Source organism: Penicillium angulare (assembly GCF_028827245.1).
Source record: "Penicillium angulare strain IBT 27051 chromosome Unknown utg000004l_segment0_segment0, whole genome shotgun sequence".
In the NCBI taxonomy this organism is placed as follows: Eukaryota; Fungi; Ascomycota; class Eurotiomycetes; order Eurotiales; family Aspergillaceae; genus Penicillium; species Penicillium angulare.
In genome coordinates, this window is record NW_026623163.1 from 5137476 (window position 1) to 5163793 (window position 26318).

At 46.5% G+C, this 26318-nt stretch overlaps 11 protein-coding genes across 11 annotated transcripts; 2 read left to right on the forward strand and 9 right to left on the reverse strand.

Moving 5' to 3' along the window:
• Positions 1–22: 22 nt before the first annotated feature.
• Positions 23–2916, forward strand: N7478_005801 (vacuolar protein sorting protein DigA; the record flags this gene model as incomplete). The annotated part of the gene is made up of 2 exons (XM_056922015.1): positions 23–236; positions 308–2916. The coding sequence occupies 2 exons, from the start codon at positions 23–25 to the stop codon at positions 2914–2916; spliced, it is 2823 nt and encodes a 940-aa protein (XP_056780052.1).
• Positions 2917–4528: 1612 nt separating this feature from the next.
• On the reverse strand, positions 4529–5479 carry N7478_005802 (Dyp-type peroxidase; the record flags this gene model as incomplete). Its single annotated transcript, XM_056922016.1, has 1 exon — positions 4529–5479. The coding sequence occupies one exon, from the start codon at positions 5477–5479 to the stop codon at positions 4529–4531; it is 951 nt and encodes a 316-aa protein (XP_056780053.1).
• A 569-nt stretch (positions 5480–6048) lies between these two features.
• Positions 6049–6867, reverse strand: N7478_005803 (SDR family NAD(P)-dependent oxidoreductase; the record flags this gene model as incomplete). The annotated part of the gene is made up of 1 exon (XM_056922017.1): positions 6049–6867. The coding sequence occupies one exon, from the start codon at positions 6865–6867 to the stop codon at positions 6049–6051; it is 819 nt and encodes a 272-aa protein (XP_056780054.1).
• Positions 6868–7719: 852 nt separating this feature from the next.
• On the reverse strand, positions 7720–9862 carry N7478_005804 (Zn(II)2Cys6 transcription factor; the record flags this gene model as incomplete). The annotated part of the gene is made up of 2 exons (XM_056922018.1): positions 7720–9747; positions 9794–9862. The coding sequence occupies 2 exons, from the start codon at positions 9860–9862 to the stop codon at positions 7720–7722; spliced, it is 2097 nt and encodes a 698-aa protein (XP_056780055.1).
• A 422-nt stretch (positions 9863–10284) lies between these two features.
• N7478_005805 (Alpha/Beta hydrolase protein) lies at positions 10285–11403 on the reverse strand (the record flags this gene model as incomplete). Its single annotated transcript, XM_056922019.1, has 1 exon — positions 10285–11403. One exon carries the CDS (start codon positions 11401–11403, stop codon positions 10285–10287), a length of 1119 nt encoding a protein of 372 aa, XP_056780056.1.
• A 274-nt stretch (positions 11404–11677) lies between these two features.
• On the reverse strand, positions 11678–13378 carry N7478_005806 (flavin-containing monooxygenase; the record flags this gene model as incomplete). Its single annotated transcript, XM_056922020.1, has 1 exon — positions 11678–13378. One exon carries the CDS (start codon positions 13376–13378, stop codon positions 11678–11680), a length of 1701 nt encoding a protein of 566 aa, XP_056780057.1.
• Positions 13379–14464: 1086 nt separating this feature from the next.
• N7478_005807 (uncharacterized protein) lies at positions 14465–15398 on the reverse strand (the record flags this gene model as incomplete). The annotated part of the gene is made up of 4 exons (XM_056922021.1): positions 14465–14715; positions 15015–15151; positions 15204–15285; positions 15338–15398. The coding sequence occupies 4 exons, from the start codon at positions 15396–15398 to the stop codon at positions 14465–14467; spliced, it is 531 nt and encodes a 176-aa protein (XP_056780058.1).
• A 350-nt stretch (positions 15399–15748) lies between these two features.
• Positions 15749–16318, reverse strand: N7478_005808 (uncharacterized protein; the record flags this gene model as incomplete). The annotated part of the gene is made up of 1 exon (XM_056922022.1): positions 15749–16318. The coding sequence occupies one exon, from the start codon at positions 16316–16318 to the stop codon at positions 15749–15751; it is 570 nt and encodes a 189-aa protein (XP_056780059.1).
• A 2646-nt stretch (positions 16319–18964) lies between these two features.
• Positions 18965–20886, forward strand: N7478_005809 (sugar porter family MFS transporter; the record flags this gene model as incomplete). The annotated part of the gene is made up of 7 exons (XM_056922023.1): positions 18965–19417; positions 19479–19738; positions 19800–19947; positions 20019–20329; positions 20388–20399; positions 20452–20584; positions 20644–20886. 7 exons carry the CDS (start codon positions 18965–18967, stop codon positions 20884–20886), a joined length of 1560 nt encoding a protein of 519 aa, XP_056780060.1.
• Positions 20887–21321: 435 nt separating this feature from the next.
• Positions 21322–23044, reverse strand: N7478_005810 (uncharacterized protein; the record flags this gene model as incomplete). Its single annotated transcript, XM_056922024.1, has 2 exons — positions 21322–21678; positions 21719–23044. 2 exons carry the CDS (start codon positions 23042–23044, stop codon positions 21322–21324), a joined length of 1683 nt encoding a protein of 560 aa, XP_056780061.1.
• Positions 23045–24373: 1329 nt separating this feature from the next.
• N7478_005811 (uncharacterized protein) lies at positions 24374–26149 on the reverse strand (the record flags this gene model as incomplete). Its single annotated transcript, XM_056922025.1, has 1 exon — positions 24374–26149. The coding sequence occupies one exon, from the start codon at positions 26147–26149 to the stop codon at positions 24374–24376; it is 1776 nt and encodes a 591-aa protein (XP_056780062.1).
• Between the last annotated feature and the right edge of the window lie 169 nt (positions 26150–26318).

Consider the following 26318-nt stretch of genomic DNA (forward strand, 5'->3'; position numbering starts at 1 on the left):
CGGCATGAAATAGCTGCTTGCCATGGCGCTGGACGGACCCAGCAATTATGTTGCTCCTAACAACTTGACCGAGTCCCCGGACTCCTTACCGATCTTCGATGTGCAGCGGGTGCAGCTCCAGTTCTCCATCGCGGCCGACTTCGTGGCGGCGCAAGTCGCCAACAATGTTCTGATTCTGGCTTTATCGACTAATCGTATTCTACGAATTGATCTTGATTCCCCTGAAGATATTGATGGTATGATGCATCACCATGCCCCCCTCTCCCCTGGAGCTCCAACTGTAGCTAACCATGTTCGTTGGTACCAGACATCGACTTGCCCAAGAAGTCCTCAGAGATCGGCCTGATCCGTCGCATGTTCCTTGATCCATCGGCATCGCATCTTATTATCAGCACGACCCTCGGCGAGAATTACTATCTCCACACGCAATCTCGTCAACCCAAAGTCCTGTCCCGCCTGAAAGGCGTCTCTATCGAAAGCATTGCCTGGAACCCTTCGTTGCCAACTGCTTCGACACGCGAGATTCTTCTGGGCACAACAGACGGTAGCATATATGAGACATACATTGAACCCTCGACGGAGTTTTATCGGCGCGAAGAGAAATATGCTACTGCAGTTTATAAAGTGCCTGACGCGTCACCCGTTATCGGGATCTGCGTCGAGGTACCCTCAAGAGCTGACCAAAGGAGAGTGATTGTTGCCACTTATGGAAGACTGGTCCACCTACTGGGCCGTATTGGTGCAACAAAGCATGGAAGAGAGGGCGGTGGATCTATATATGCTGATTTGTTTCAGCGCGAGACGCCCCTGGCCCACGAGATTCCCCATCCATCTGGCTCAGCACCATCGTCCTTGACGGTCTCATCATCGACTACTTCTCCCACTGTAACGGGCGGTGGATTCAAGACAGAGGAATCCGATGCAAAGGAATTTGCGTGGCTGAGCTCCAACGGCATCTACCATGGCCAACTTAACTCCGAGTCGCCATTTGACACTGCAAAGATGCTGCCTCGGTCAAAGTTCCCTGCCTCTGAATCTGCTCGGGGCGGACGAAAGATGATACAAGATCCAATCACAGCAATGACATTGTCTCAGTGGCATGTTTTAGCGCTTGTCGAAGGACGAGTCGTTGCCGTCAATCGTTTGAATGAGGAGGTTGTGTATGAACAGACTGTTCTGGAGCCGAGACAGAGTGCCCTGGGTCTCTTGACGGACCTCACACAGAACACATACTGGTTATTCACAAGCCAAGAGATCTATGAAGTGGTTGCCAATGATGAGGACCGAGACATATGGAAAGTTCTCCTTCGTGAGCAGAAATTTGACGAAGCGCTTCAATATGCCCGTGGCCCTGCACAGCGTGATGCTGTCTTGACTGCCTCGGGCGATTTCTTAGCCAAGCATGGTCGCTTTTCCGAAGCTGCAAAGGTATGGGGCAAGAGTAGCAAGGGCTTCGAGGAAGTGTGCTTGACTATGATCGATAACAAAGAGTATGATTCCTTGCGGAAGTACCTTATCTCCCAGTTGTCTACATATAAGAAATCATCTGTCATGCAAAGACTCATGGTCGCAAGTTGGCTTGTGGAGCTTTTCATGTCCAAGTTGAATTCTTTAGATGACAACATCGCAACTAAAGCAGAGTTGACAGAAGGTGTCACTACTGGGGAGATCAAAGATGAGCTAGGGAGTGTCCGAGCAGAGTTTCAAGAGTTCGTGAATAAACACAAGGCGGACTTGGATAAAAAAACGGTATATGGAATCATCAGCAGCCACGGACGCGAAGCAGAACTGCTTTTCTTTGCTACGGTCGCTGGTGATTTCAACTATGTTTTGTCTTATTGGATACAAAGAGAGAAATGGGCCGAAGCTCTGAGTGTCTTACAGCGCCAGAGCGACCCAGACGTATTCTACAAGTACAGCAGTGTGCTCATGACACATGCCGCCACAGGATTGATTGAGATTTTGATGCGACAGACAAATCTTGACACTGAGCGGCTCATTCCTGCACTGCTCAATTATAACAAGACAGCCAGTGCCAGCGTCTCATTAAACAACAACCAAGCTGTCCGATACCTGAACTTTATCATCGTCAATCACCCAAATCCCTCTGCAGCTGTTCATAACACACTCATTTCCATCCACGCATCTAGTCCGTCAAATTCAGAAGCCGGGCTACTCACATACCTCCAGTCGCAGCCATCATCTCCTCCATATGATGCTGACTTTGCTCTCCGGCTTTGCATTCAACACAAACGTGTGCAATCATGTATCCATATCTACAGCGCCATGGGACAATACCTACAGGCAGTAGAGTTATCTCTGGAGCATAACGATATCGAGCTCGCTGCGATAGTTGCGGACAGACCCGCTGGCAACAATAAGCTTCGCAAAAAGCTTTGGCTTTTGGTTGCTGAGAAAAAGATTCGCCAGCCAGGAACAGGTATCAAAGATGCGATCGAGTTTCTGCGCCGCTGTGAGCTCCTTCACATTGAGGATATGATTCCATTCTTTCCGGACTTTGTGGTCATTGATGACTTCAAAGATGAGATATGTACCGCCCTGGAGGAATACTCGCGGGATATCGATGTCTTGCGCCGGGAGATGGATAACTCAGCAAATACTGCCCGCCAAATACGCAACGAAATTGCGGGCTTGGATACTCGCTATGCTATTGTAGAGCCTGGCGAGAAGTGCTGGATCTGTTCATTGCCACTTCTAAGCCGTCAATTCTTCGTCTTCCCTTGCCAACATGCTTTCCACAGCGACTGTCTGGGTAAAGAGGTACTGGAGGGCGCTGGGGGCAAGAAGAAGTATATCCGAGATCTACAGCTACATTCAAGCAAGGAAGATCTTTCAAGCTCGCGACGAGAGGAGATCGTGAAGGAATTGGATGGGCTTGTTGCTGAATCATGGTGAGTCACTTTCTTTTTTTAACCTCCGCTCCCCCTGCAATTTCCCTCAATTTCTTGCTCTTTTAACTAAAACTTTCCCAGTATTCTGTGCGGTGACCATGCCATCAAGAAGATCAGCAAGCCCTTCATCGCACCTTCGGAAACAGACGAGTGGGCTCTATAATTCATGTTCGGGCATACTAGACTTTTGCCATGACTGCTCCAATAAGAACTTCATATCTTTGTACTGAAGTCATAAATCTTTTACGCAATACCCTCTTTTTGGATTTTCTTTTTTTGCTAGCGCAATGATTTTTGTGCCTAAGAGGTTCTCGTACATAGTCACCTATACACCTTATTGCAATCTGGACTGAATCATTTTCTGGGAAGATATCGGTGTGTAGCCTACAGCTAACATTGGCTGCCTCTCTAAATAATATTGAGTGATGTCACGCTCAGAAGCATGGACTTGATCTCAATTCGAACCGACTCGTGTCTAACAGTAAAATATCTATATTTGTTACTTGTCCGACCCCCATCCGTTATACATGTGGCGTCTGCGCGAGACGTGGAGCTTCTTTGGTGGTGTTTGTTTCGAAAGCACTAACCCGCTCCCCGCTCCTCAACTTCTCATCCGCTCAAATCCTAGCTGCATAGCCAACGGCAGATCGAGAAAAAAAAAAGATTCAAAAAGGGATAAGCTGATATAGCGAACTTTCAGCTGCATTGAGGCACTTGTGGATAAACGCTATCTTTATCCAAGTTACAAATAAAGCGTTAAATCCTGCATCCGCGGCAAAAGAACAAAAGAAACAAATTCCAAACAAGCAGTTTTTCTCTCTTTAGAACTCGCAAGCTCAATGAATTACCACCTCTCCATCGAAGTCTTCGGTGCAGGAGAAGACTCATAAGACCGCTCACACTGGGGTTTCGTAATCCATCAACCCCCCCGCACATTCGGCGACCTCTTTCTTACACGTCTGGCCCATCGATATCGATAAGCTCTGGTATGATTTCGAGACACGCTTCGGCACAGAGCTTAATATTATGCAGGCAAAAGGCTTGTGTCAGATTTCGATATTGTCTTCCTCCCAGCGGCGACAGGCTTTAGAAGTCATCAGCCAATAACCGGCGCCGAGAGATGGGAGAAGGAAATGCCAGGATTGGGTGTTTAGTACTTTGATTTCCTTGGAAGTTGAAGAGTTGGTTCCGACTGGGACGTCAAAGTTTTGGAAGGGAAGGGTTGGACTCTCTGCAAGGGATGTACAAAGTGCTATTGGAGAGAACTGGACATTCTTTTGAATGGTTTCACGATATAGTAATATCTTAATGCTTGGATATGAAAATGTTTAATGCGAATTACTTGTGTTTGTATGGAACATAGACCTAGACTTCATATATTATCAAATTACTTGGGATTGAGATGGATGGAAGTGTCGGATTCGAAACAACGTCTCTCAAACCCACATGATGAATTCATAATTGATTGGATGAATTGAATTGTGTCTTCAATGTTACAATTGCATAATTAACTCTTACACAACCCAAGGAATCTACGATTACTTCTCCCTTTCCATTCCAGTATTCATACGAACTCTCCAACCAATTACGCAGCCTAAATTGACCGCAGCTTTCATTCAGTCAGAGTCTAGACTGGCCAGAAGACTGGCTGAAGGCGCAAAAAAGGTAGTTCCTGTTAAAGGAGTCGAAAAATCCAACAACCTATCATGCAAGCCAGGCGGATCCCCGACAAACATGCGCTCCAGCATCTTCTCAATGACCCACAGACGACGAGTATATCCAATAAAATAAGTCCCGAACTCACCCGAGCCAGGCGACCCAAAGGGCATGTTATCTCGCAAAATATCATGCTCATTACCCTGCTCATCCTCAATCGTGGTAAGAGTTTTGTGAGACCGCTGCCCAGACTCTGCATCGTCCAACTCAACATTATCCAACTTAGTGCGCCCGATAATCTTCTCCTGCTGCTCCGCGGGGAGCTTCTTCCATGATTCTAAAGCATGCGTATACTTCTGTACAACGATGTAACTCCCGCCCTGCGCAGATGTATCTTCCTCTGCAACAAGCACGGAAGAGGGTACAGCTGGCCCGACAGGATTAGCCGTGCCATCCACAAAACCCAGAAGATCACGGACATCGAAGTATCGGAATCCAACCGTCTCATCGACAACAGATATGGAATCGCCCAGTTGATCCATTAGCTGGCGTTCAAACTCGAAGCAGATATCGCGGCGCTCAGAGCGGATATGAAACAGTAAGTCGCCTGGAGTTGAGACAGCCGTGTGCTTGGACCCTTTGACCTCACGGAAGGGGTGAAGCTCGGCTGGTCGCGGGAGTCCAGTTAGACTGCCCCATATATCGCTGCCTATGCCCACTGTGCAGGCGAATTGGGCGTTGAGATCGCGAATAGAAACATTTTTAGCGAGACTATCCAGGCCAGCTAGGGTGGATTTGATGGTTTGAATTGAATTTGATTTGTTGGTTGCAGTTACGACGAGGAAGGTTGCGCATTGAGTCAATGGAGCGTCAACACGTTGAGGCTCAATGGGCACCCGTTGGCTGGTCATTTTTGTTCTGCCTTGAAGCAATTTGGTTTGATAAAATATAGGTTGGTGAGAAAAAACTGGTCTCTTTGAATGTTTCAGAGATAAATGGTACTTTCTGGTACTATTTGAGATGAAGCTCGAAGAAACGCGCTTGAGCTTGCTGAATGCTCTGGTTCGGTATGTAGAGCTCCAAGAGAAATAAAGGACACTGCCTACTCCATTCATATTCTGAATTACAGAAAATGAGGGAAGTCAATTTATTTCATAAAAAGGAATTAATATATGCTAAAGGCTGTGCTGATTTTTATCTCATGTACCATGATTAGCTCCATGTTTGAAGGGGACAGTGCTGCTTACTGTGTGGTTGATGATGACCACAGGTCATAGATGATGTCATACAGTCGGAAGATGCTCTATAACTGTTCAATAAAAATATTGAGAGACTTGATAGAATTCATTTATGCTTATAAAATAAGATACATATCCAACGGAGCTGAATAACATATGATAACTGCTATAAATCGGCGTCGGCAATGAAATGGTTGTTGCATTGATGTCTCGAAGGTCCACCATAAGAACCAACGAAGCATTTATCGCGCGGTATATCCACCATCCACCATCAGATTTGACCCAGTAACAAAAGAGCTCCGACCTCCAGCAAGATACAAGACCCCATCAGCGATTTCATCGGGCCTACCCATCCGTTCCATAGGCACCATCGTACTGACCCGCTCTACCATAGCCTTCAGAATCTCCGGCGACTTGGTTGTAAGCGGCGTCTCGGTATATCCGGGACAAATAGCATTAATGCGCAAGCCTTGGCTCGCGTAATCGTCCGAGGCGGTCTTTGTGAGACCGATAACAGCATGCTTGCTTGCGGTATACGCCGTTGAAAGAGGAATGCCGACGACTCCTTGAATAGACGAAAAGTTGATAATCGAGCCGCGTTGCAAGGGTCTGCCAGTGATGCTGGATTTGATAGGCTCTTGCTTAAGCATGATCTTAGCTGCAGCTCGGAGAACAAAAAATGTCCCTGTCAAATTGATATTCAAAATCCGCTCCCAGTCGCTTGTCTCGCAGAAGGCAGCTCCGCCAGGGTGCTTCATTGCGATACCAGCGGCGTTAACCACATAGTCCAAACGACCGAATGTTTGAGCGACCCCCTCCACTACTTCGTCCACTCTAGACTCGTCTGCGATATTGGCGGAGAAAACTTCGATCCGGAGGGGGGTAGTATTGCCCTTTTGTTTTTGGCTTGCTTCAATCTCGGCTTTCACTGCGTCGAGGGCTTCTTGATTCATATCAAGAAGAGCTAGACCGGAAGCACCTTCATTGGCGAATGCATTTGCGCAAGCTCTCCCGATGCCTGATGCGGCTCCAGTGATTAATGCAATGCCAGGGACGTCCATTGTGAATATGGAGCACAGAGATGTTTAAGGGATGTAGAGATAGTCTGAGAGAGAAAAAGCAGAGATATATGGGTTCCAATCAATAGCATCTTGAGGGCTTTTCGGTAGGTAACAAAGACATCAGAAGTTGTAGTGTACAACGATCCGCAGTGGGGCTGGCGCGGAAGCTTGCCTAAACATATGCCATGTAGATCTCTCTTGTTGAGCATCCTTATCTGGACCAAAACGGATAGGTTGCACCTCAATGCAGTGCGGGGAATGTCATGTGCATCATAGAAGTATGTTCCGAGTCAGATTCGTATCAACTAACACCATTTTTAGCAGGTTGAAGAGCAGAATTTCCTTCATCAGGGGTCGGGTACTATAAAGTTATGCAGATAGCCCACCTGGGCAGACTGAGATACACCACTATCTGCAGGTGCCCAGTACTGTAAGCTCTACATAGATGGAAAAACAAGTGGAAAGACAAATAGAGAATTATGTTTATAAACGTTTCAGATTATACTAGTAAATCTATTTGAAAAAGGAAGAAAGGTTTTATCTCGAAGATATAGCATCTCAAGAAAGTAGATTTAAAGCTATACTAGTCCCCTAGGTGCGGGTGTCTCAACTGTGAGGCTTTCGAGATCCCCGACGGAGGAGAGGGCCAGATCACTGTATTAATGGGGATATAGTATTTAGGGATGCTTGCAGCCGAAGAAAATAACTGGAACAGACATTTTAGTTTTCGACCGGTCTAAAATAAGTGAATAAGAGGTTTTGCTAGACGCCATAGTCTCCCGTAAATGTTAACTCTATTTAGATAGCGGAGGAGTATGTAGAAATTATAAATAGTACTGTATATTATAGTAATCAAATTACTAGCCCGTGATGTTGATAACCTGCTCTCTTCATCAGATCCAACCAAGTGATACTACTTCTAGATCCACGCGACTTCTCTTCCCATATCCTGTGGATTGAATCTAGTGTTTGATTGAAACAGGAAAGACCACTGCGACTTGCTGATATCTCAAACCATGATGAAAATGAACTTTGTACCCCAGGGTCCTCGGCTTCACATGCTGCAATGAAAGCAGGCCAGATAAAACCCGCAGATCCATGGACGACACTGGAGTCCGCATATTCACATTGCAGTAAACAGTCACGCACATTGGCCACTTTTTCCTGCAACATCGACGCATTCAAGTCATATATACGCCTGTAGAAATAAATGACCAAGGCATTCCGCATTGCCTCAAGCATATTTTCCAGAATATGTTGATCAACCTTTGATTGATGAGTTGCAGATGAGAATGACATCTGACTCGGTCGTTGGAGCTGATTGATGTAGTCCTCTAAAGCCTTCGCCCGACTAATATAATCTTTCAAATTGAGACCATCACCATCGATATCTTGCTCGGCTCCATCTTTCTCCACTCCCAGTCGGATCACCGAAGAAAGAAGTACTAGCCATGCCTCAGGAACCCCAAATATCTCAGGGTATAATGTTGCAGAAAAAAGTCCTGGTCGCTCAAGGTGAAGGTCATTCTCACCTTCCTCGCGACCTCTCACACGCTCCATCTCCTGTTGCAGATTTTGCCATTTGTACAGACGGAAGGAAAGTCCATCAACACTACAGCGAGAAAGACCGCTCGACTCAATTGCCCGACGGAGGTGATGGCGTTGGACAGAGTTAGCACCACATATGAATATGCTCTCATGAAACATACGTTCAAATACATAACAATGATGTAATAGACGGACTTTGCGAGACTTTTTGCGTTTCAAGCCTTTCAATCGGATAATCTTCTCAGCTTCTAAAAAGTATCCCTCAGCTTGATGACGGTTTCCAGAAAAGTTAGACACCTGTATCATAGTGAGGATACCCATCAGTATAGATTTGTATTTTGCTGGTTTTGGAACATCGTAGGCGGTTATCAGCATTGCTTTTGCATGTTCACTCGCGCGCTGAAGATATGTCTTTCCTTGCTCAAGCCAGCTTTCTGAGCGAGATACGCCGCCTAAGCTGAAGGCGCTGATGGCTAGAGTACCGAAGAAAGTGCACAAACTAGCGTTATTCAAATCCTCGCCGAGTGCCAACGCAGCAAGACAATTCTTGACATGAGGAATGAATAAAATATGCCAAGGGGTCTTTTTATGTCGAACCGGAGTCATGAGGCTTATCACTTTCGACGAATAATGCCTCAGGAGAAATACCGCATCGGGTGGGACAGCGCTGGTAACGCTTGGAGGAGACATTATAGAGGTATGAGATAATGAATTACAGTAGGGATTCGGAAGAAAGGTGTTGAGTTGGTATTCTTGAGACGTCATTGGTGTATTTTCCAGATGACTCTGCTCAATTACCATATCCAGTAGATCTGACGTGACTGGGCTGGTGTCTTGTTCTGAGCGCTCAAGGAGCGATTCCATAAATCCAGGAGACCATTGCGAAATATCTGGGACCGGTGTAAATGGATCAAGAATCTGTGATATCTCTTGCGGAGGGCTGCTAGTGCAAGACTCTATAACGTCATGCTCTGCAGGAGCATCCTCAAAGAGCGACGACTGCTCATTATGGTGTTTATGGGATTTGAACACCCCAAATGGACCCACCACGAGCTGTATTTCTTCCCCATTATTTTCATGGCTTTCAACCTCTTCATCTAATCTCAAGAGAAGTCGATTTGTTGATCTAGGAGGAGCCGCCGATATAAGCCATTGACTCATTCGTTGGCGCTCTTTTTCTGTCAAGAGAGGGCGTCGAAAGCGAATGCGATTGTCTGGAAACTCTGTATCGAAGAAGATGTCATTTTTGTATCCAGCGCATGACAATCCATACTCTGCGCACATAGAACATGTTGGTCGCGCTTCGTCACATTTCACATGGCGGTTCCGACACTGTTCACATAAGAATATGCCGTCCGGAGGAAAGAGAACTACATACCGTACCACATCCAGTAAAGGATCGCGTATGGGTACTACTCTCTGCGCGTCTGGAGGCTTGACTTGCCATGCTCGATGTAGCAGACAGACCAAAACCTGCAGGAGGGATGGGTTTCCAGGCCAGGCGATAATCTGCGGGGAAGCGAGATAGTCGAGTGGAGCCGGCGGGGTGGAGCCAGATATCGGATACTTGCCTATTTGGAAAAGCCGTGGACGCTTTCCTGAAGCAGTCTTGGAGACATGTACCTATACACTACTCAAGGTTTGTGGTATTTATGGGGCAAACGAAGAAACAGAAATAATTTTTAGCAGTTTCACACGATCTGAGTACGTGAAATTGAATTTGCAGGGGAAATCAAAAATCGAAAACCGATGACACAGTTCGAAAGATAGTAGAAAAGCTATCTGCATAAAGGACACAATAGAGTAAAATGTAGAGCCAGATTCAATCTCAGGGTCTTCCATGACAAAAGCTACATAGCTGTCTTTGATTCACTTATCGCCAGCCCTCGTAATAAATCTTATCGCCCGCGCGTGGCCATCAATGGCAATGTCAGTCATCCCAAAGACTTCTCCTACGCTAAAAATACTGTGAGGTGCGTTCAGTGCTTCATGCAGTTCAACATCCGTACCCTTATTCTTCATGTTACGAGCAAATTGCACGATATCATCGTACAGCACCTCTGAAGTGCCGGCCTCTATAAAAAGCGGAACATTTGATCGAAACTCGTTCCCTAGTGGAGTGAAGTAGGGGTTATGCTCTGACCATCCAGAGGGTATGTAGCTCTCCGCACCCCACTGACAGAAACCAGTTTCAATATAATCGGTACTAGCATTGCGATGCGTGTCAAGACCAAGAATTGACTCCCTGGTCATATTCAGCCATGGTGACCATAAAAGCCCTGCGCGAGGAAGAGGCAGAGCTGGATTCTCCATTCTGATATATCGTATCATTGCGACAACGAGATTACCACCTGCTGATTCGCCAGAAAGAACAATATTCTCAGCTGGGATTTTGAGTGTCTCTAAAGCGTAAACATAAGCTGTAATCGCGTCTTGAATTGCAGCTGGGAAAGTGGTCTTGTCCTTGTCTAAGGAAAGTCGGTATTGAACAGAAAGTACCGGCCATTCTGATAATTGACCAAACTTTGTAGGCCCCCATGAAACTCCATCAGCTTTCCGTGGACCAAAAAGGACGAAGCCACTTGGGTGGAAATGGATGACTAGCCGCTGCAGGGGTACATTGGGAGATGGTGCATCCGGAAACCAGACTGCACCAATAGGTACAGGCTGGATTGTTGGAATTGCTGTCAGACTTCCTGTGTAAACAGCGCTTGATAAATCGCCATTATCATGATTGGTGATGGTATTTTGTGGGCTGAGCACAATGAACTGATCTCCTTCTGAACCTGGTTCCAGCGACTTAGGAGTGCGGTATCTAATAGCCACTCGGTGGCGGACAAGTTCTTTCAGAATTTGCGTGACAAGAGAGGTTTTGTGACTCCAGGCAGCATTTGGGCGATTAAACTTCGGGATATAGTAAATCAAAAAAAAGACTTTCCGGGCAAAGGCGTGTACCCTCTGAAAGATATCATAGAAGAACAGCATCATGATGCTGATGGGGGCGTGAGCGAAGAACAAACAACCGTGGAATGGGATTTCCTTATGTACGGATAGCTACAGGACATCAATTCCCCTCAGGCTGCCTCGGTACATTTCTATGTGCTATGGGTTCCTCCGCTTGTCCCGAGGAAGGAGACTTGTTGATCCGTGCTCAATAGAGTTGGGGGAACAGGAGGCAGGAGCTATGAAGATCTAAACTGGAACAATAAAAGCTTAGAGCTGGACACGATGCAATATTATCGGCATTAATTGGAATCTTAAATTATAAAACAGACAGTCTAGCAATTTGAGGAGTTTGGGCAAATGTCAATCCTGCCCAGCCATTCTGTTTACACTCAGCACACCTCCGTCGATACTCAGCAGCGTGTCCAGAGTACCTTGCAACGCTACGAACCATTTTACACTTGACATTCTTGTTCACGCCCGTCATCCAACTGTCAACTTCATTTGAGAGATGCCCCTTGCTGCATTCAACCACATGTTCAGTCCATCTCTCAACAGCATCTGGTGTTGGCTCAACATAGGTATAGTCATTGTCTTTACAATATTGCAGCAGGTCGGAAACAACAGTGACAGCATGCTCAATCGTTCGCGGCGCATTACCGAATGGCTGATGTGGCCCAAGAACAGTGAACATGTTTGGCATCGAGTTGATCGTCAGACCCAGATAGGTTCGCGGTCGGTGATCAAGCCAAACCGCCATTCTACCTTCTTCGGTGTCACTGCTACCTAGTAAAGGTCTGCCATTCTTACCATGCCATTCGATAGAGCTAAAAGCACCGGTAATAGCATCAAATCCAGTTGCATATATCAAAACGTCAAGCTCATGGTGTGTGCCATTGGTAAGTGTGATTCCGGTATCCGTGATCTTTTCCACTGGTGTTTTTTGCATATCGACAAGATGCACGTTGGATCGGTTATAAGTTTCAAAATACCCAGACTCCAAAGGAATGCGTCGGGTCCCAAATCCATGATTTTTCGGGATCAAACTATCCGCCACTTCTGGATCGTTAATGCGCGCGCGAATCTTGCCACCCATGAAATCGGAGTAGAGTTTGTTGGCTTCTCGATTCGTGTACGTGTCGCTGAAAACGCCAAGCCATTTTGAGAATCCTGGCTTTGCATATAATTCCTCCCATAGTGCTAGTCGCTCCTCCTCCGTCACATCAAGAGAGTTGCGTGGATCCGCTGGGTGCATAAAGCAGCCAGGAGTCCTCGAGCAAAGATCAAAGATCTTGTCATAATTCTTCTGGTGGTCCTTCATTTTTTTGAGACTAATATTTTCGTTGCGGAGGGGTGCTGACCAGTTTGGAGTTCGTTGGAAGACAGTCACCGATTTGACGCTTGGCTCCTTTGATACGGTGGTTATAGTTTGAATGCCTGTCGCACCTGTTCCGATAACGCCAATGCGTTTATTGGCGAAGTCTCGACTGATATCAAGGTTCTTGGGCCATCGAGAAGTATGAAATGCTTGACCTTCGAATGATTCGATACCAGGAATTGCGGGTAAGCTGGGTGTCGATAGGAAGCCCATACAGCTCACAAAAAAGCCCGCCTCATACTGCGTGGCACTCTCGTCGGTAAACAGCCAGGACCGGTTAAAATTCTGCCAATGGGCAGACTTGATTCTAGTATTGAACTTGATGTCCTTATGAAGATCGTGCTTCTCAGCGACCCGTTCGATATATTGCAGGATCTCCGACTGGGGCGCGAATGTCTCCTTCCAATGCCATTCATTTATGAGCTCTTTGTCGAATGAGAAAGCGTAGGATAAAGATTCTGAATCAACTCGAGCGCCTGGATAACGGTTCCAATTCCAGGTACCGCCAACACTTTCGGCTGCTTCAAGAACGCGAATACGCCAGGTGGGGAAGCGCTTTCGTAGATGATATAGACTGCAGATGCCGGAAAGACCAGCGCCTATGATGAGGACATCATAATGGTCGACTTGAGTAGAACCCATTTTGTTGAATATCGGGAGAAAGTGGAGCGTCTACCTTTCCTGACCCCGCGTTCCAACGAGCCTTTATAATGTGCATCTCCATATTGAGTGTATCTCTTCAAACAAGGTGGCGATGGTACAAAATAAAGGCCGGAGAAACCTTCCTGCAGATCGTGGATCACTATTGTTATCTTCCCCGCATTTACACGTGGCGGCTAGGCTTGCCTAGTTGGCTTTTCTATACTCTTTACAACGAAATACAAATTTCCTCTATCTGGATTGGGTTTGACTTGGAATTTGCTAAATTATTGAGATACTAGGATGCAATATATGGGAAGCATGCTGATCTTTTACCATAAAACTACGATGTTATCTTGCTTCAAGGCAAACATCCTTTCCTGTCATCAAACTTTCGTCAATAAAGCGCACCCCTTCCCTAAGGGCGAGAATATTCAATGAATTTGAGAAGTAATCAAGATGAATGTTGGGCTGCTCATGCGGGTCCAATGAAGTTAATCTGACGAATCCATTTTTAGATTGTGGTCTCGAGAGATCAACAATCACAGTTAGCCAGTCACCTTCTGGAGGGACAGGAAAATGCCATTGGAATGATTTACAAAACATAGGCTTTTATCGTTAGCTCAATGCATTTTTGACAGCTGCATGTTAACATACCACGAAGTCTATCTCGAAATGAGGTTGACCTTCTGGCCCAAGGGGATCTTTCCCCCACTTTGCTCTTTGGCCTCACGGTACTCTTAATACTTCTCCAGTTGCTCATCGATTCGAGAAAATGTAATTAGCTCCAATAGACCGCTTGCAAATGGACCTGTTTTACTTTCTTGATATCGCCTCACTGCATCCTCATGGGGTGGACCCTCGTGAAGCAAAATACTATCTAGCCCCATACCATCTTTGATTCGAAAGACGTGGGGCAAAATAGGGTGATCTAGTAGATTCTCTCCAACGTGCTCTGAGATGATCACAGGCTGGATGCCATGGCGAGCCAATTCAGTTCTCGGTCCGATTCCGAAGAGAAGAAGTAGTTTGCGAGTCTCGAAAGCACCGGCAGACAAGATAATGTCTTTTTCCGCTTTGAACGTAGCCTCAGAACCATCCACTGCGGATCACAGTCACACTGACAGCCTTTTCCCGATCAAAATTGATTTTTCTTGTCACCGTTGAAGGCATGACATCCACATTAGGCTTGCTGGCCAGAAGGTCTAAACCACTTGAGCGGAATCCTTTGTTGATAGTATTGACGGCATGTGCGAGGCCTTTCATTTCACCAGAGAATATGTCATCGTTCAATGAAAGACCCTTAGATTCCCAGGCATTGGTTAAGGCCTTTCGAAAAGCTGCAATTTTGGAAGCAAACTTGCGTGAGAAATGTGTAATGGACCGTCGCGACCGAGCCGCCAGAATTTGGGATCGTAGTTTCGACCGTGGTCATGATATCTTGTGGACTATAATTAATTACTATCCAGCGAGTACCAGTTCTTAAACTAATATGGTATTCCTCACCTTCGTAAAATACTCTTCGCACTTATCCCAGGTCCAACCATTGCCACCATATTCGGCCCAGGCGTTGAAGGTTCCTTTGCTTCCCGGGACCCAGGTGCAATAATTCAGATTGCTGGTTCCCCAAGAACCTTACCACTGATATTTGTTTTCTCAACACGTTCATAGTCCGGCCTATCGACAAAAGTCGATATATAGCTCCAGTCGTACCTGCTGCTTCGCGACTCAACTGTGCGGGCAGGGACCGCTAATTCTGGTACCTGATCTGGATTTCTTGAAAACGAGTTAGAAATTGCTGACAGGCCTTTGGAAGGGATTGACATACCCAGGACCTATTCCAATCACAGGCACCTTCACATTTGGATTCTCTGCTAGTCTAGCCGCAACCACATTTCCGGCAGCACCCCCTGCAAATTATTAGGTTGGGAGCATGGGGCAGGCATAGGGATACATGCTTACCCCCAACCACAATAAAACCGTAATGCTCTTTCCAGGCCCGAGCCATAGTAGTCGACCACATGCTAACTGATTGACTCAGGTCCCAGTCGTGAAATTTCTGCATAAGACAGAACCGGGAATTGTCACCAGCCCCTTGAAATACATGAAAGGGGGAAGATAATAGAAGGCAATGAAAAATGGGCCGATGTCTTCCAAGAATCTAAGGGTTGCTCAGATCAACTTCGTGCGCATGTATGGCCGGAGTCCGGAAGGTCTAGAATGCCAAGGAGTTGCAAAAATTCTGGCAACCACTGAACTGAACAGGGATCTCGCGGGTGTGGCATTTATTCGTCTCACTTGACAGGTCCCCCAATCCAAACCTCTTTGCAAAGTCTTACATACTTATGGTAGTCTGGATTCATAGTAAACTGATCAAAAAGGGAAAAGAAACGGGTCTATACCGGATTGCCCATCTGTGAGATATTCAGCTGTCCAGGGAGCAATTCCTCCATCAAGCATATCCAGAACTGCAAAGTCGGTAGGATCCCACATATCCTCATTTCCTAATTCTGGTATAGATGTCGCTTGATTGGACCCAAAGACCGAATGTTCTGTGTTCGGCTGGGGTAGCACACATGAGGAATCCAAAACTGGAACTTTTCCCTCTCCTTGCAAAGAACTTTGTGATTGCTGGTTATACATCGGTGAAGAAATGTCCAATCCCCTCATCTGTTGGAAAGGTAGTTGTTTTTGTCTGTGTACTTGATGCGGAGAGGAGATAGATTTATGTGTTTTCGGTGAGGTCGATGGAGAGGAGTGAGTGTCTCTGTCATGAAGAGCTGTTCGGGCCATACGGTAGATAGCAAGGGGGTTAAGGACATCCTCTGGTGACTCTTGAGTTGGCGAGTGTGGAGACGGAGATCTGTTGACTGTTTCTTCCGAGTGATCATCATCCAGGATGTTGAATGGAACATTAGGCTGAATTCCCGCCGCTGCCATCATTTTGACAACAGATACTGACTGAACGGAACTGAATTAGCCATGTTCATAAAGAATTGAGTAGGAGATTTTGGAGAAAAGCCTACACAATGCTTAGCTGTTGTCACTAAGGGTCTCATTTGTAGCAATGCTACAAGGTTCCCTTGAGCAGATCCAATTATTTGATTTCTCACACCCGGTTCAAGATGCCCCGAGGGCGCTTTGTACAAATTGAGGTAATAAAGCATGACCTTGGTGCTATCATGCGCGATGATACATAGCCATGGGTCTGCGAGTACTTTAAGACCATGTCTTAATGATTCGGATAAAATGCTCGAAACCTCACGAGAATTTTCAAAACAGATCTGTCGACAATTCTCCAAAAATTCTTGTTGCTCTGGGGGGAAATCAAAGCTTTTCTGTATACGAAACAAAGCTGGCATCCCAATGCGGTAGAGATCCACAAATGTTTGGTAAAATGTGCACCATAACAAAGTCAAGGCACCAAGCTGAGAAGATTCTTTGCGCGCGTATATCGCTCCTGGGTTCCAACCTAGGCTTTGGGGCAGATTGTGTTGCCATATTTCAAGCCCCGAGGATAATAAGGCAAATTCGGAATCGGCTTCCCAAGGCGGCTTTCCTGTATCGAGATGTTTAACATACCTTGTAACTCCGTTAGTAAGAATTATTTTTGAAGAAGAATAGAGCACCAACCGTAGAACTCTCTTCCTGATGCTGACAAGGCGAATAAAGTACGCCTCGATTCCTATATTTTGACAAAGACCTTGAGGTATTTTCTCAGTTGGGAGGAAACCGAGGACCTTGCCCTCATCTAATATTTCTGTAACACAGGCAACGCCCAAAGAGAAGTTATGGCTGTGGCATGGGAGCTGAATTTTCAAGTCTCGATCCTCAAGCAATGTGAGTTGGTTAACACCGCTCCCCACCCAGCTATCGAGTAAATAACAGCTCCACATGAGTCGTCGCCTAACTTCATTACTGATAGCCGAGGAGTTCGGGTTTGTGCAAAGTACATCGGCAGATGCTTCCAACGCTAGTTGTAGAGCTTGGGATATTCTGGCAGTTATGCCACTAAGCATGAATGCACTGGCATAGCTACCAATTCGGAGATCATGATCATAAAGCAAGATTGCTGTCTAGGTAGAGGGAATGGCCGACGTCAGCCCAGATCACCGGAGGGAAATATGTAAATCGGAAATACAGTGAAAAGAAACAAAACGTCGATAATAGACTTACCATCAATTTGTCCAAGGAGAGATCGTCCATGTCTACAAATATGCGCGCCTTTGCAATTCGAGCCCATTGATTTCCCGCGGTTATTATTGCTTCAGAGGATAGCTGTCCGACGTGACCTAGAGCGAAGAATCTATTTGGGTCAGCAAGCCCTGTAATGCTTATTTAATTTTGACTCACTTTGCACCGAGCGCGCATATAATATGGAGTAATGACTCGCTTTGGCGACATGACTCAAAATCTTCATCTAAGCGTCGCATGAACGTCGGCTTATGAACAAATCCATTGCATCTTAGTGGGTGGATATGAGTAAAGTATTCTTCGACCAAAATCCAAAATTTGTCGCCTCTTGGTAGTTCCGGATCATACAACCTGCCAGTGTCAGTTTTTCCATTACTCCAATGAACTCATTGCTAAAAATCATACCATGAGAAGGAGTTCTCGGGAATTGATAAGTAAGATGAAGAATAAACGTGTGCTGTATTCCGCATCGAACATTCCGGGCCTAAGGAGGTATCAATTGATAGACTGCGCGTCGGAAATTGCCGAGAATCTTGGATTCGATTATGTCTACTTTGACTGGACCTTACTACCGAAGAGCATCTAAGCCCTTTCCGAGAACAGCGCCCACAGATAGTTCCACCAGAGCATCTTGCTTTTGCTGCACGACAAGCCTGACAAGACTTTGCGACTCGCTGTCGTAATGTACCAGCTTGGGTCAGTTCTGTACTGGGGTCTCCCCGCCTGTGAGATCTGGGTCGGGCAATAGATCCCGGTGCAGGCGGCCCGGGGCATTCAAGTTTTAGTCTTTCGCAATTCAAGCAAGTGGGCCATTTCTCGTCGCATTTCACTTTTCGAGCTCGACACAATGTACAGCCTATAGAATCAGCTTATCTATTCCTAGGGAGGTACATATGCAAGTCTCACCTGATCTAGATCTTCGAGTCCCCGACGCATTCTCTTGTATAGGGTAAATCTCAGCGGTATCTCCTCTCCACGACATGATGCCGAAAGCCGAATACTGTGAAGAGGAAGAGCGGCTCTCGCATGGTACTCGGCTAATATTAACGCTGGGTGCGGTCGCTCGTGGCAGAACAGCAATCGAATCTAGGCTTTCCAATCAGTCACGCCCTTTTTTAATTTGCTGAAAGTTGCTGGTTTTCATTCAGGTGGATAGCTTTACGGATGACACCATTATAGCGTTGGTTGACGAACCTCCAGTACAGCAAACGTGACCCCGCGGCTCTCGGATCTTGAACGGATATCGCTTAAATGGCCACTTTGGTTGGCTCGCAATATACAACCATCGCGATAGAGTGGAGTACATAAAATCCGGGGCCCCAGGCCTGGAGCTGCAAGAGCTAAAATATTCATAGCTTTCCAACATTCCCGTTCTCACATTGGCATTCTTTCGCCATGGGGAAGGTTTCAGGTCTCAATAATGTGTACGTTATCAGCGGGCTGACGACTATCGGGGGTCTTATTCAAGGCTTCGATGTGTCAAGCATGTCTGCTATTATCGGAACAGATCAGTACAAGGCATATTTCAACAAGCCCGATTCAGTTCTTCAGGGTGGTATCACAGCAAGTATGGCAGGAGGCTCATTATTAGGATCGCTCTTCTCCTCTTGGACCAGTGACCGCTTTGGCCGTCGTGATTCTCTTTACATTGCATGCATCATTTGGCTCATCGGGTCAGCATTAATGTGTGCCGTGCAAAACGTTGCGATGCTTATTGTATCGCGTATTTTCAATGGTTTCGCGGTGGGTATGTTAACTAGTCAAGGTCCTATCCTCATCGCCGAGATTAGTTTGCCCCATCAACGCGGTCGGCTGCTGTCATTGCAGCAGTGGATGATTACTTGGGGTGTAAGTGCCCCCCATTTAGAGACATATCTACCAAGACTGTGCTAATCAAAATATAATTTAGATCCTGATCATGTATTTTATTAGTTACGGTGCATCATTCATGGGGAACAACGGCGTGTTTCGTCTTCCGTGGGGCCTGCAGATGATTCCAGCTATTGCTCTCCTGAGCTTCCTTCCTATGGTACCTCGTTCCCCGCGTTGGTTGGCCTCGCAAGATAGATGGGAGGAAGCCACAGCTATTTTGGCCCGGTTGCATGCTAAAGGGGATATTCTTGACCCTATAGTTGTTGCGCAGGTTCATGAAATTAGGGAGAAAATCGAGTAAGGCACAACCTATATTCCGAAGTATAAGCACATACATGTACTAACATTGAGACTCAAGACTGGAACGGCAATACCAGAGCACATCATGGCTTGAGCTATTTAATTCACGGAATATTATCCGGGTTCACTGCGGTATTTTCACGCATGTCTGGTCCCAGATGACAGGAACAAACGCAATGATGTATTACATTGTCTATATTTTCCAGGTAATACCTTCGAACCTTCAAGTTCTACTCAACCCATATCTTAGATAACGAAACGCTAAACTATTCCACAGATGGCTGGTCTTTCCGGCAACACTACACTCCTTTCCGCGTCGATCCAATATATTATCAACGTTGTCATGACATTACCCGCTCTTATTTTCATTGACCGTCTACCTCGACGACGCCTCTTTATTTTCGGTGCCCTTGCAATGGGCGTTCTGCAATTTACACAAGCGGGACTCATGGCAACCTATGGACACCATGTTCCAGGGGGTTTGAATGGATCGCCAACTGTGACATGGAAAGTCACTAACTCAAAGGCCTCGAAGGCTATAATCGCGTGCTCATATCTTTTTATTGCATCCTACGCACCTACATGGGGGTAAGTACTATATCACATACCTCAATTCCGAGCATTGACTAACGAATTCTTCATTTAGTCCACTTGGCTGGTTAGTTTATCCACGTAGATTCTAGCTCTCCGTGTACTTACAAATTATATAGGGCCTATCCCCCAGAGATCATCCCCCTTTATATTCGTAGTAAAGCAGTTTCTCTGGCGACTTTCTTCAATTGGGCATGCAACTTTGCGCTGACATTCTTCACGCCCCCAGCGTTCCAAAACATTCAATGGAAGGTCAGTGCAAACCCAAAACCCCTCTCTTCGAAGATTTTGCTTACTGATCTTTGTTGCAGATTTACTGCGTATTTGGTACCTTTTGCATTTGCGCTGCAATTCACGTCTTCTTCTTGTTCCAAGAGACATTTGGTAAATCACTGGAGGAAATTGACGACATTTTTGATAACCAAAGTATTTGGGCCTTCAAAGCCAAAGACGAGCCTAGCCGGCTTACAGTCGACATTGAACAAGCGAAAGATGAAATGAGCGTTGGAAAGATTAAAGTCAGCCACGCAAAAACATCAGACACTCAGGTATAATCATTGAGCCACTATGATGGCGACAGTGCAATTCACATAAAAGGTCTAGGGTGGTTGGAAACCTACGTATATAAGAAGTGAATCAAGTCCACCGACAGCTGTTCATTGAGAATATAGGGCCGTCAATAGTCCGAATTCTATAAAATAATAGGCACATGGAGATTTGAGAGGCAGTGGTTGCAATACTATTACATAGTAATAGCTAGTTTTTGATATTCAAAATCCCGGCTTTACTACAAGTAGGTAGATAATTTATAGTCTATTGGAATTCAGAACCTTGGCATGCAAAGATGAAAGGTGAGTGTATATCATATGGGTGAATTTAGTAATACAACGGAACCAAAACTGATCTATAATTTGCGCCCAGTGCGTAAAAAGTCATCAAAGCATATATTAGAGACAAAATGAGTAAATATCAAGTTCAAACCACTACCATTACTCCTCCTCCTCCTCCTCCTCCTCCTGCTCCAGCTCCACCAGCACTGCCACCATCACCACCATCCCGCTTTCGCTTAGTAGCTCGTGTATCGGGTTTCTCATAATCATCGGGGAGCTTCCTTTTAGCACCTGTACCTCCCCCACGTGGGCGTCCCCTGCCTCGCTTAGGAGCTTTAGGGGCGGCTTTAGGGGCGGCTTTAGGGGCAGCAGCACCAGGAGCTGCCCCTCGACCCCGACCCCGACCTTGGCCACGACCACGACCACGACCACGACCACGACCACGACCACGACCACGACCACGACCACGACCTCGACCTCGACCTCGACCTCGTCCAGCAGGAGACGCAGGGCCAGCTACCAGAGTAGAGATATCTGGAGGTGCAGATACAGCTACCGGCCGAGGAAGAGCCGCGGCTGCAGGGCCAGCTATCGGTGCAGTAAAACCTGGGGGTGCCGACCCTCCAGGGCCAGCTGGAAGTACAGGGAAGGCTGGGGGTGCAGGGATAATTGCTGGTGAAGGGCTAGCTGCCGGTGCAGCTGCCGGTACAATGACAAATTCAGGTACAGGGCCATCTATGGGTACAGGAGCACCTAACGGTATATGCCAAAGTGGTGGTGCAGAGTTTGCAGTTCGACGGACAGCTGAGGGTGCACGGGTACGGACAGGTAGGGGTTCCGAGCCACCTAACGGTTGACTCACACTCTCAGCAGTATTTGGTGGAGGCGGAGGAACTGAATAAGACGTTGATGAATAACTAGAATCCTCATACCCGACACGAGGTGGCCGAAGTATCTGAGGTACATAAGGACGAGAACCTGCAGGTGATGCAGTAGTTCCTTCTGATCCGAGCGCACTATAATCCTTTATGTCTTCAATTTCGAATCTCATGTTGGCTGAGTAACGGCGGTAATTGCGTGTCAAGTCCAAATCGTACCAGGTAGCTATTCGAGCAATCCGTTTGGTGCCTGGTTGAAACAGGCCGAGTACCAAACATGCTACAACCTTTCCAATGTTTGTTCCGAGTAAAGCTTGATATGCCTCCGTATCATACTCCCATAAGCGACGCTTTGCCAATCTTTTATTACCACCATAGGTAGTTTGAGGAACTGGCTTCCCAAGTACGACGTAAATCCTTCTCATGACTTTCTCGGTTTCGTTTTGTGGTATTTGAGCCGCGTAGACGTATGAAAGTGTTTTAGGGTCATAAAGTCTGCTGTAAAAACATGCCAATATCTCAGACGAAAAATACCCATGGGACCTTAGCTCTATAGGCTTTTTCATATCGTAGATGCACAAGAAATCTTGACCAGCCATTACTTCCCAATAGCTGGTGAGATCCGTTAAACCCTCAATGATCTCAACTTCATCCTCCGTATTTAGGAGGTTTTCAGCAGGTTGTTTGATCATGCTTATAGAGTATTTACCATCGTTAGAAGTGTTGATTCCCAAGGTCTTCAAATCATTTGAGATGGTCTCAAGTGGGGCTTGCCGGTCATGAAAATCTTCTAAGCCCTCGATCTCATCCCAAGCGAAATCAAGAGGCTCAACGGGGATAGCCTCATCTTGTTCATCACCATCAATCCAATTCTGGAACTGAATACCCTGTCCTTCATGGTCGAGATGGTCACCGATACTGCCCGAATCGCTCGGCTCCATACTTGGCAGAACAACATCTCCTAAAGGATTAGGAGGTCCAACCCCAATAGGAATATCAGCCATGGAGGTCAAATACCTTGCTGCAACTTCTAGCTCAAACTTAAAGTGAGAAATTTATAATATGTGGAATCAATGTAAATTTGTTCAAGTTGCTTTCTAGATGATCTTTCAGTGATCCAAGGGTTCAATGTTCTTTTATATCTCTTACTAAAGCCATAGAGAGAGAGAGAGAGATCGACAGCCCTGAATGGATTCCATAAATCTTTGAAAAATAGACAATTCATTCTATATTTGGCAAGGTCGGCCAGAAATAGCAACATATGACCATCGCGGTTTCAGGGCTACAAAGGAAAACACAGAAAACCTTGGAAATGGCTGCTGAACCATTTATGTTTAAGTACAATAGGCATGTTTTGAATAGTAGCACAGTATGTAGTAAACTACTATGGACTATTAGTACTAGTATACATGAGTGTCAAGCGGGATCATTGAAAGCTAATAATTAACACAAAGCACCCCCAAAGAAAACCAGACTTTTCACACCGAGAAGCTCCAGGTTATGACGGCAGTTGAAGGCAGTGAGTGAATCACGAGAAGATATTTCCTTGGTGGAGGGTCATTCCTCCATGCATGTTTCAAATTCAAAGAGCCATACTAGACGAACCTTGGAATCCATAGATGGACCACGTGAATGCTCGAGCCTATAAACCCCAGATAAAGAATTATCACCCAGTCAAGCACTATGCCGAATGAGAACAATGGATATCAAAGGCGACGACTCGAGCCTCGTTCGATTTTTAATCCCCTTTATTATTTGTTTTGCTTCGCAAGGATTATTTATAGGAGAATATTATTAGCCCCAGCAATGGATACGTTGATATATGCTGTTTTATGACTGCACTGAGCTCCGGGTCCAGGGGAGCTTAAATCATTGACCATGTGAAGAGTTTCTCGGTCGACCAGCTTTGCTATACACTGCATTTGATGAAATTGTTTCCAGATAGCATTCAAACTTGAAATCAATATATATATATGAAAACCAGCTTTATTCCCATTATCCACTGAGAGTATTACATAACATTAAGACATGGTTTTGGTTCCATGGATGATATATGATATTGGGTACAGAATGCGTGCTTATGTATTGATAATGTCTGCAACGTAGATGCTTTATGCTATAACGACATGAGAATCATAATATAGAGATAGACAAAAGATGAATGGGAACACCGAAGACCACTCCGAAAGCCCAAACGCCGTAAAACCGAAACGATAAAACCAGAGGGAAATACACCAGCCCACTTCTGTTATCATAATATGCTTTCTTCAGATGACATGTATGTTCCACTTCTTCAACTCCAATTCCAGCTTTTGGGTAAAGCTATGAGAAAATCATGTTTCGCCCCAGGCACCGAGCCCAGCTCCGACACCTATAGCACTATTACTGTCGACACTACCACCTATGTCCCAATAATTGCGGCTAGACCCCGTGAGAGTTCGCCGACTTGAAATAGCCGACATTTTCGCACTTTGGCTTGCACAACTTGAGCTCGGTCGACGAATATGGGGACGAAGCAATGGCGAGGAAATACCAACAGGACCGGAGACGCCAGACAGTTGAGATGCCCGACGAGTCTGAGTTTGAGATCGAGAGTGGGCTCGTGCGACAAGAGGATGATGTTGACGAATCATGGCAGCACGGCGCGAGGCATCCTGGCTATGGTGAGGAGAGGGACTCGACACTTTCTTGTCGTTTGGCATGTATCCCCGCCGACTGAAGCGTGTACGAAGATAACGGAAGACCATCATAACGTCTAGGCCGCGCTCCCAGTATTCTTGTTCTGACTGCAGCCGGGTAGCTTCAGAAGTGGGGTCTCCACCTGTTGGGTCATCTTCTTCGATACCCCATTGTGCCTCATGCTCTTTGTTGGCATCACGAATAGTAGGGAGGAATTGTGGTGATGGCATAGAACTATCAATCGTCGTATTTACCGATTTGGAGTCTGTCTGCTCAATCGGCTTCTGGGAGAATCCACCCTCGGTCAGGCGACTGAGAGACATGCCGGCATATTCATTTGATATGTCCTTGGTCATTTGGTAATATGTCGTAAATGCACCTGGATGTTCACAAAGCTGGTGAACCAATATCCCAATCTCGTGCGTAATGCGTTGAATCATGCGAGTCTGCCACATGGGCGGATCTGAGTGGTCTGAATCCGGCTCTCGAGCCAGAACGGTTTCCATATCAAGCTCTTCAGACCTCTGCATTGGGGAGTGCTCGTCTAGCAACGACTCGCCGAAAATCACAGAGAGCAAAGAATCATCGATTCCAATCAAGTCTCGAATCACCTTGCGAGTGATCCGTCGCCAGATTGACTCATCAATTTCGGGCTCCCCCTCTGGCTCGGGAGCAACCTCCGACAAAGTCCCTGTTATACGGGCAGGGGATATTTGCTCAGCAACATTAGATATGCTTGACTGACTACCACGGCTCCTCCGTTGTCGACGAGTCTCGCGTTCGATCTCCTGCAATAAAGCCCGACTCTGATCCATCCTCCATTCCTCTATCCGCTGCCAGCGATCTCGTTCTACATCTGCATGTCCTTCATCCACTGTGTCAAGATGACGTTGGACACTTGAGCGCCGACGATGTTGGACTGGGGTATACTGTCGTCGCTCGGGATTAAACTGCTCATGCTGCCAGAGTTGATCTTGCGCCGCCTGACTTGATGCCTGGAAGGCACCTAGACCATCGTGAGCTGGAAGGATGGCAGGAGCTCCTTGATCCACTCGTGCGGGGGATGTGGGGGGAATAGATGGGGCCCGAAAAGCATGCAGCCCATCGTCTAAACTATCGAGCTCGGTACCATCTTCATCCAGCTGATCATCAAGAATGTCTTCATCGGCTGCCTCGCCCTCTGGTCCAGCAGCGGAACGAGTTGCAGTGCCAAAGGAGCCAAAATCACTCAATCGAGAGGCTCCCGCTGTCCGCGTGCGGTCGGTGGATGTCGTGTGTGTATGGGCGGTGGGAGAGAACAGGACCCATTGTGTTGTATCGTCGTCTTGCTGTTCTGGGGTAGAGGAAGGAATATCAAGGGGCGGAGGGGGTTGAGGGGCGGAATATGAGGTCCTTCTCCGTGGGGCTTGGGTTGGGACGCGGAAAGCCATGATCTCGACTGGGGTAGTAGATGGGCCAGATAAGGCTTCCTAGGTGGTGATGACGTGGATCTTCTCCGCAGCAAAAGACCGCTTGTGCGGTCAGAAGCGGAGAACCCGTTGAAACAAGAAATAAGGATCTCAACAGAGATCAATGTACGGAGGTTGAGAGAGCCAAAGA